The 9508-nt window shown below is 34.1% G+C and overlaps 2 protein-coding genes across 2 annotated transcripts in view; both read right to left on the bottom strand.

Annotated features, from left to right (window-relative positions):
* The window catches only part of LOC110022880 (factor of DNA methylation 1-like), a 25913-nt gene extending 21161 nt beyond the window's left edge, over window positions 1–4752 (bottom strand). The window contains exon 1 of the mRNA XM_020722016.1: window positions 3651–4752. Coding sequence (XP_020577675.1) covers window positions 3651–4554 — 904 coding nt within the window. The 5' untranslated portion in view covers window positions 4555–4752. The remainder of the gene's footprint in view (window positions 1–3650) is intronic.
* A 796-nt stretch (window positions 4753–5548) lies between these two features.
* LOC110022912 (probable dual-specificity RNA methyltransferase RlmN) overlaps window positions 5549–9508 on the bottom strand; it is an 11344-nt gene continuing 7384 nt past the window's right edge. The window contains exons 4-10 of the mRNA XM_020722069.1: window positions 8196–8297; window positions 7684–7770; window positions 7494–7610; window positions 7088–7191; window positions 6735–6874; window positions 6498–6634; window positions 5549–6328 (exon numbers count right to left, since the gene is read on the bottom strand). Of these exons, the coding sequence (XP_020577728.1) occupies window positions 6164–6328; window positions 6498–6634; window positions 6735–6874; window positions 7088–7191; window positions 7494–7610; window positions 7684–7770; window positions 8196–8297 (852 nt within the window). The 3' untranslated portion in view covers window positions 5549–6163. The remainder of the gene's footprint in view (window positions 6329–6497; window positions 6635–6734; window positions 6875–7087; window positions 7192–7493; window positions 7611–7683; window positions 7771–8195; window positions 8298–9508) is intronic.

Here is a 9508-nt window from a genome sequence, read left to right as displayed (position 1 = left end):
TTGGAACCCAGGTAAAATAAACCCTATTTAATCTTTGTATTAAATAGGGGAACTTGTCGGTCATATATAAAAGGTTCGCAGACTAAACGGATGTCACAAATCTCTTAGTTTGCTGGATTGGGTCTATCGCCGAGGTCTACACTTATCTTTCGGGAGGGTGTAGTATTCGCGGTATCAGACACGATTATGCAAACTATTGGACTAATGAGATCCATTTGGTCTCATTTTTCAAAAATTAAAACATACTACTTTTAAAACTCAAACTATATATCTTTTATATTTAAATTAAATCTCAAAAATTATTTTCATATATCATATTTTTCAAATAAATCTAATCAATCGAAATCAAAAAGTTGACCGACAGTTGTACACAATTGTGACATACCTATTTGCGACTACTCATGTAAGGCTTTGTAGAAAACAATAAAAATAATGCATTGATTTTCCAAATGATAAAATTTTCAAAGCCGAATATTTGGTCCAAGTCAAGTAGATTTGATGATGACAGGCATGTTTACATCATGAGAAAATGTTAATAAAGAAATTGAAACTCAAGTAATTTCATTTTAGTGGCCTTTTTAATTTAGTTATTTAGACAGACCTATTAGAACAAGATATATTCTCTTTCTTTATGACTGTTAATAACCTGGGTAAGCTCTCATTTGGCTTCATTCACTTCCCCTATAGTTTGATTAAATTTTAGTTATTATAAAGCTGTATGATATCAAATTCAAAGGATTAAAATTTGATTTTACTATAAAGCTGTATGATATCAAATAATGACACATAAAGATAGCATTTTATAAAAGTTATTTTATTTTAATTTAGTTAAATTGAAATTATTTAATAATTGATTTAATTGAGGAAATAATTGATTAATGCTTGAATAGTTGGCCTCAAAGTACTGATTATTGTTCACTTAGTTTAATATATTTGCAAGTAATGATTGATAAAGTTAGCAAACAAACTAATTAATAATTAATTGATAAATACTTAAATATTAATTAAAGACTAATTTGGTGGAATAATTTAAATTATATAGGGTTTATTAAACAAATACCTTGTTGTACTAGCTCAATATTTTTCAATATTTTTATTAAATTCTACCTAAATATAAAGAGTTAAAACTTGAAAGAAGTTGCCAAATAATTTCAGAGGATGCCACCAAATTTAATAAATCTCAAGCCCAACAATTTATATGATTTAATAATCCCAGAATTAATCAAATTTGAATTTACTTGATTTACTAAAACCTACTAGATTGAATCCAAAGAGTTCCCAAACAGCCCCTATGGCCGCTTTATGTAGATTTCAAAAAATATTAGATGATTATGAGTATCTTATATGATACAAGTGTTGATCCTTAGTTTTTTATCAATAACATTTTTGTTTTCTACTTTTAAACAGAGTTATTGTAGGAAGCAAGATTCATTCGAGAGTGATGTAGGCGAAATAAACAGCTTTCAGGCAATCAATATCTCTTTGTAATGGTGTGAGATTAGAATTTTCTTCATTTTAGTGATCACTTTCCTTGATCAATTTTCTTCTCTGATATTTCTAATTGAGACAACCAATTTAACGGCTTACTAATTTTTGTGGTTTGTATTTCTCAGTAAATTTCTCAAAACAGTTGGTGCCTGTCTTATCATTCAGTTTTAGCTTTCTCAATTTCGTGAATCTACACCTAAAGAAGGGAATTTCGTGCAAATTGTAGCCGTTCTTGTTTTTGTACCATGTGTTCATTGCCTCATTCAAAATGCATTGGAAGCCTTAAACCCGAAGCGTCCTACATCAATATGGATCCATGTTCACACCCTATCAACTTGATATCTCAGTAAGGAGGATTTTTTTTTAATCCAACCACAGAAGCTATACAAGTCACAAAAAGAAAAGAAAACAATTGTAATTATGAATCATATAATAAGAAATGAAATGTTTATTATATGAGCTATCCAAGCGACGATTGTTATAATGAATAATATAATAAGAAATAAATTGCTTATTTTATGAGCTATCCAAATGATGAAGAACCTAAACAGCTTGCCAACAGATATCATGACAAGAAATGAAGCATTTTCCCGGTAGTCTACACCAACAGCTCAGAAATTTTCCTCCAGAAAATTATATGAAGAAATGTAAGGTCAAAACTCAAAACATCACAATGTAACAACCATAAAACTTTTTTTTTAAGTTCTATGTTTGAACACAAGATTTGGGCATAGGACATGTCAAGCTAACTTAAAATAGGATGACCACGTGTGGGTTTATGTTCAACCCCAGATCATGCCAAATAATGAACATATCTTGCCCATGGCCACATATCTATTCCTTCTTAGTAAGGACAATCATCCTGTCCAGATTAGAGTAGGCCAATTTTTTGGTTAAATCCAACAGATATGCAACTCAGGTTTATTTGGATATGTTCTAAGCAAAAAAAGTGAGCAAAACCAGTCCTATATGTTTTCTACTTTTCATGCACATATCCAAACTAAATTAATCACCATTCAAATAAGCATGAGTCCTTGGGTTTCCCTCAAGCTTAGTCGACATTTTTTTTGTCCTTAAAAGGCTTTCCCTATAGGAAGATAGAGGAACAGGAAACTAAGAACAACAAGGGAAAGGAGGGAGAATGTAAAGGTGTCGGGTGGTTGTGAAAATCTTTGAGTAAATACGGAAGGTGAGGCGAAAGAGTGGAAAATACGAACAACAATGACTGTGAATGTGAAGTTTGTGGTCATGGCGAATGTAGACATAGTAACAACAACGGAACTTTGCTGCAAGACAACATTACAATCAAAGCAATAAGTTATGAAGGTAATGTCCGCAATAAAGGTAAATTCAATAGAAAACGGCAATAGGGTCAAAAAGCATGAGAAGCAGACAGGGGATAGAGCAGTAAGGAGAAAGCAAAAGTGATGAGAGCATGTGTTAGGAGTTAGATAAATAATACTTAGATTGTAGTTTGTACCTGAACATCTAAAAACAAAGAATTCAATTAGATTTAGTTATAAGAATTTAAAAAATGCATACAAATTGTGACATATTAGGAAGTGAAATGAATCAATTGATCAAGTTGGTTCTTCAGGTAGTTTCACATACCTAGAAACAAGTAATAATCACATTCATTTAAACAATGTCTGTGAAACACATGTAATGTGACTAAGTGGTCCTATTTATCCTGACATTCTTATTTAGTCTACCAATTATTACCTCTCCTAATCCAAAATACAAAAATCAGTAGCTTGAGTCAGATGGAAGAGACAAATGCGTCATAGACACAAACTGAGTATTAATAAAAGCAATAGCAACACTGGGAGCAGGTGCAATACACATCAAAAATAAAAAAATAAATATTAATAATAAAAATAACAAACTTTAGTGAGAAATATAAAAATCCTGAGAATAAAAACATCAATAGATCAAAACATTAAAAATGCAGATGCATCTACTATATACTAGCTGCACTTATAGAGATGACCAATAATAATTTAACACTAAAAAGCAAAGTTCTCAACTTGCAAAACATCCAAAAAATTGTCCATTTCTTTTAGTCAATGCAATAGCTAAAACAAACTAAAATCTGAAGTAAAATAATAAGCCACATCTAAGATTTGATCGTCTAAAATAAGAAACCATGATAACTAACTCACCTTCATTGTACTCCTGTAGAATCTTAGCATTCGATTCCATCAAGTTTTTAAGTGACATGTTCGTGTCGCTATATTTGCACTCCAATTCCTGCAAGTACTTATTCCTCACCTCTATTTTCTTCGCAAGAACAGCCACCACCATACCATTCTCCCTCGCCTCCTCCTCCGTCACATCCTCCACCGTCTTCAATTCCCCATGCTTCTGCAGAATCTTTCCAAGCAGCCTATCAGAATTAAAATCATCATCACGTGCAATCCACCCATGAATCCCAGTCAAGTTCAGGCCTTTCTTTTCATTCCAATCCTTCTTTCCCAGCCGCTTAGCCTTAAAGTGGTTTTCAAATGCCACGGCATCCTTGAACCCACTCCAATCACTATTAAACAAAATCACAGCCTCGCCTTTACCCGATTCAGGGTATCGCTCAGGAGAAACAATGAGATCCACCGGATTGAACTCTGAAAATTGCTCTTTGAGAAGAGCACACTCATATTCTATAGGCAAATTGACAAGCATTCCCGCCCAAGGCCAAACAAAAAGCTCGTCGGTGCTCGAATTAGAACTGGATGATGCCTTTTCAGCTGCAAGCGGTGGAGGAGAAGGATTCACGATCCCTGCGGCCAGGGCGAGGTCGTTTTGGAGGAATCGAGCAAAGCCAAGATGGTTGGCCTTCTCCTTAGCCTTTCTTGAAGTGGAAGAGCCCCTTCCAATTGCGTGCTGAAGAAGGTCTTTGTATCGATAATCCTGCTTCTTCTTACCGGCACAGAAAGGACAGCGCATGGTGCCATCGGGGTTTAGAATTCGGTGATTTCCGTCTTTGAAGGACAAATAGGCTTTCTCGGCGTAGTCGTCGAGTTCAGATTCGCTGAACTCTGAGTCCTCATCGGAGGAGAGGTTGTCCGCCATTGGAGGAATTCAAGTAAAGCTCCAAGGCTTCGTGATGGGTTTAGGGTTTTGTATTGATGGAGGGAGTAAACAGGGAAAAGATTCCTTCTTGGAGTTTGAAGCGGGCTTGTGTGTTTGCTGCGGACCTGCGGTCACCCATACGGTGAGAACACCCATCAGACTGTGACGGCCAACCCAGCAGCAATTTCCAAAGCGAGCAGCCAATGGAGGCATAAGCCAACCAGACTAGACAGCAACAAAATTAAGAGAAGAAAAATTTACATACATACCAAAAAAATTACTTTGTATTTATATATCTAATCCCTAATTTTCATTTTTTATATTTATAACACTTCTATTATAAAAAAGAAATGTATTTCATCTTTTGAAGTTAATAATAATGATATTTTTTTATATAATATGAATGATTTGAGTGTTATAAATATAAAAATTAAAATTTAGACGTTAAACATGTAAATACATAAGAATTGGGCGGTATGTATGTAAATGCTATATATATATATAAATGGATATAAATTATGTAGTGTTTATGTAAATGACCGGCAAGTAAAATTATAGCCCCCAATAACCAACAAAACATCTAGATAATGAAAATACTAATTGGCACAAACAAACCAAAAGAGAAATACATTCTTTTTTACCACTACTCTTCTCTAAATCAAAAAGTGAGACTAACCGTCTGGGGCAGCTTATTTAATGCAGCAGCGTTTTCAAAACGCACCTGATCTATTTTAATAAACTGTATTTTGACAGCTTATGCATTTTCAAAATGCTGAAAACTGTGTTTCACACCACATCTATCTAGATGTGGTGACAGCTTTTTGGTTGTGGTCTGACTTTTCCAAAAAAATTAAAAATTTGTAATAGTCACCGCACTTAACTTATCAGTATATTATTTTTTATCAACTTATCAACATATTATTCAATAAGTTGCAGCTACCCCAAGCAGTCCCTAAAATAACAAATTTCAAAGGACATTATGAAAATTGCACCCAAAGTTAATCTTATATGAATGCAAGCGTACATCACTCTGTTCGCATAGCTGTTAAATGCTTTGATGAATGAAAGCTGGAACAGAACAAGCATTAACAAAGCCAACAGCATAATTGTCGGCACGTTTAAAACATGACACTTTACAAAACAAAAGACTCTTCAAAGCTCCTAAAACTGAAGCTCCAACACGCAAAAGTACTTCAAAATTCAGAAGCTCTCCAGTTTGAAAGGCATTAAACTTTCATGCTACAACAAAAGTTTTAGCTTCTGGTAACTATTGTAATGAATATTAAAGAAGATCAGCTATTTGAATCTCTGATTCAAACAATCAAGCCTTGCTAGATAAAAATCAACTTTAAAAATTGCTCAAAAGCTCCACATTGACCAATGAAGACAAAGTCGGCCGGAGAAAGTTATGAAATTCAAGTCTTCCACTACTAATCCAGAATCTGCAGAGTTGAAATTTCTTTGCTGGTGGTAGCTGCATATCATTCACCATCAGGATTGGCTACAACCGGATGCAATGAATAGAAGATCTGAAACCACTTTCATCTTCTTCATCACCTCATTATATCATGAATTTCTCATTCTAAGAGATTGGCGGACAGCTTGTGCTTCATACAGGAGAGAGTTGAGACTCAGAAGTTGGTAAATCAAGAAGAGGCCTCTTCTGGAAATCATTTCTGAGCTGTCCACAGGCTGCACTTGCATCAAGCCCACGTGTCTGGCGAATGCTGACAGTTATCTTTCTACCTTCTAAGGCTGAAGCGAATGCTAGAACCTGCAAATCGAGCAAATGTCCATGGATTCTTCGGATGTAAATACCACCATTTTAACTTTTAAAAAGTGAAATACACCTTTTCATGCATAGATAAGGTGAGATGTATATAAAAATTGAAGTTAGGTGTTAGTCATGTAAATAAAGTGGGAAACTGTAAATTATTGTATACCGCTTTCTTGTATGGCCTTCTGTATGCAGAACCGTCTATTGGATTGAATGGTATGAGATTGACATGTGAGCCAGGGCTAAAGCAGCGGAGAAGCTCAGCAAGCTCTACTGCATGTTCTACCGCATCATTTGTTCCAGCTAAGAAACAAAGAAAGGTTTAAAAAGCAAATACTAAATGTTAATTCCAATAGTTTTGCTTCTTTGCATTAAGAAGGATTGTGTAAGAGAGCAAATTCACCTAGAAGTGTATATTCAAAAGACACCCTCCTTCCAGTTTCTTGGAAATAATCCTTGCAATCATGCATAAGTGCATCTATAGGGTAGGATTTCGCACTTGGAATAATTTCCTCACGAAGTTTTTGGTTAGGAGCATGAAGACTGAAAGAAGAAAATGCAGGCTAAGGATTTTCTTTGGTAAGAATTTTGTAATGTTAGAAAATATAAAATAATGTAATTTCCAATATCATTGGATTTTTTTTTATTGAGGTAAATTACATGTAGCCGACCCCACTTAATGGGATAAAGACTTATTGTTGATGTAAATTGCATAATGAAGCTTGCTAAAGTAAGGATTTGTAAGCGAGTATTCACCTAACAGCCAATGTTGATTGAAGCTTGTGTGATGCCAACATCTTGATTGTGTTTGGCACACCAACTGTGGATATTGTCATCATTCTTTGTCCAATTTGTAAATCCTATAACCATAAGGACAATCATAACTTGAAAAAGTTTAATGTAAAAAAATCAGCAATCACAAAATCATTTAAGGAAAGGGAATATGACTTATCAGACATCAAGAATAAAACTGCGCTTCTCTAGCACTAAAATCATTGAAAAAATATATAAATTTTTTAAAGGTCGCTGATGAAAATCTGGAAGAGTATACTAATCAGAAAAGTAAAAGCTACTAAAACAAATGACAGATTCCATAATGTAAATTTAACATCTGAACAAAAGATAATAGAACACAAAAAATGAAAAGAAGCTTATGATAAACCTTATTCAAGCATCTGTGAGATTCCAGGACTGACTTCAGGTTCAACATTGGCTCACCCATTCCCATAAACACAACATTCGTGACCCTATGTTTGAAAATCTCCTCAATCGCCATTACCTAAAATCCATTGGCTCACACATTATTTCTACAGCTCAACCATGGAGAGCAAATACCATAGTTTCAGAAGTACCTGTTCAACTATTTCATGCCGAAGGAGGTTCCTTGAGTAACCACCCTTACCGGTAGCACAAAAGGAGCACCGCAGGGGACAGCCAACCTGCATAAGCCCACAAAACATAAAAAGAAGAAATAGAAGTTGAATAACAAAAAAGATGATGTTACATGACAGGTGTTAATAAGTTAGCAAACAATAAAAATAAGGAAAATCTACATACCTAGCACACAATTTTTATGTATTTACATATCTCACACCTAAACTTTCATATATACATACATGGCACTTTGGTGCTTTAAGCCTATGAATGAACAGGTGTATTTCACAATAAAAAAAAATTGATAATTGTTCTATTTTTTTTGTAATATCAAAGATTTGAGAGCTATGAGTGTAAATATGAAAGTTTACAAGCGAGATATGTAAAGACATAAAAATCGTGTGCAATATAAATACATAAGAATTAATATAGATGGAAGGAACTGAACAGCTGAGTGAACTAGAGTTCTCAACCAACTTAGAAGATATACCTGTGACGATATACATGCAGTAAGGCGAAAAGAACCTTTCTCATGTTCAACTGGTATTCCTACAGCCTCTACTAATCTGTTATCTTCTAACCGGATAAGTATCTGCAAGATAAATTGTATAAATAAGACAATAAAAAATTAAGCCTCCATAGAATAGGTCATGCAAAAATTTCTGAGACAGTAATTTAATTTTGGAAATTTTCTGTCTTTGAAAGAGTCCAAAGGTGTTGAATTGGAACTTGCAGATTTTTTACCAGATCTTTGAGGATTACAAGGAATTATTAATTTTTGGCCTTTCATGAGATATAGCACAACCGATGAATGTAAAAATAATTAAATAAAATTCCATTTTTCTTTAAACTCTTGTGAGTGTGCTTATAGATATCAATTCCTGGAGTGATTCACAAATATTGACATCTACATCAGATAGATGAAACTTGATGTGATTGGGAGAATACTAAACTTCTCACTTAGTAATTTCTATCCTTGTTTTATTTTTAACTTGTTTACTCGCTATTTCATACTATCTTTTACTTTTTTAATTATTTTTTAAAATAATCAAAATGATAACAAAAATTTTAAGGTTTGCTTATTTTAATTCATATTATTATTTTTTTAAATTGTTTATTTTACAAATCACTAAAACATGTTTGAGATTCTTAAAATAATTTCAAGGCAATTTATTATGTCATTCTAAATCTGACTCTTATTTGACTTGGATTAACACTCTCCTGACTCCCTTGAAGAGAGTTGATCCTCCCTATGCCACCCTAAGAACCATTCATCTACTCTCCTCCCTACCACTACCACCTCTCACCCTTTGCCCTTTAACCCAACCATGAGTCCTATGCAAAAACTGGTTGACAAAGGGAGCATGAGCACCCTCCTCCACAAACTATTAGGGCCGAAAAATCCCGTACTAAACATCATCGTCATACAAAACATATCAAGTACAATGTGCAAGACCTAGAAGTCACATGGCCACACAACTCTGCACTTATGTCTCTACCCCAAATCATTCCTCCCTCCATCATGATGCTCAAAAACATCAACTGTTCCCTCTACTTAACTGGAGAGCAGCTTTCGGAAAGCTTGGAGAATGATGAAAAGTAGGAGGGAAATCAGGACTATTGAATTTTACAGACAGGCAGCAGATGTGTTGTGGGGAATAGACGATTGTATATAAGAATATTAATTAGGTATTTATTTCATATTAAAACATATACATAAAACTATACAAACTTGTTTTTCTATTTCTATAGTTATCCATCTAAAATAACAAGAGTGCGTGGGGTCGGCTACATGAATCCTTT

The sequence above is a fragment of the Phalaenopsis equestris genome, unplaced genomic scaffold (genome assembly GCF_001263595.1).
Source record: "Phalaenopsis equestris unplaced genomic scaffold, ASM126359v1 Scaffold000203, whole genome shotgun sequence".
NCBI lineage: Eukaryota > Viridiplantae > Streptophyta > Magnoliopsida > Asparagales > Orchidaceae > Phalaenopsis > Phalaenopsis equestris.
This window is presented reverse-complemented; position numbering and strand designations above follow the sequence as displayed.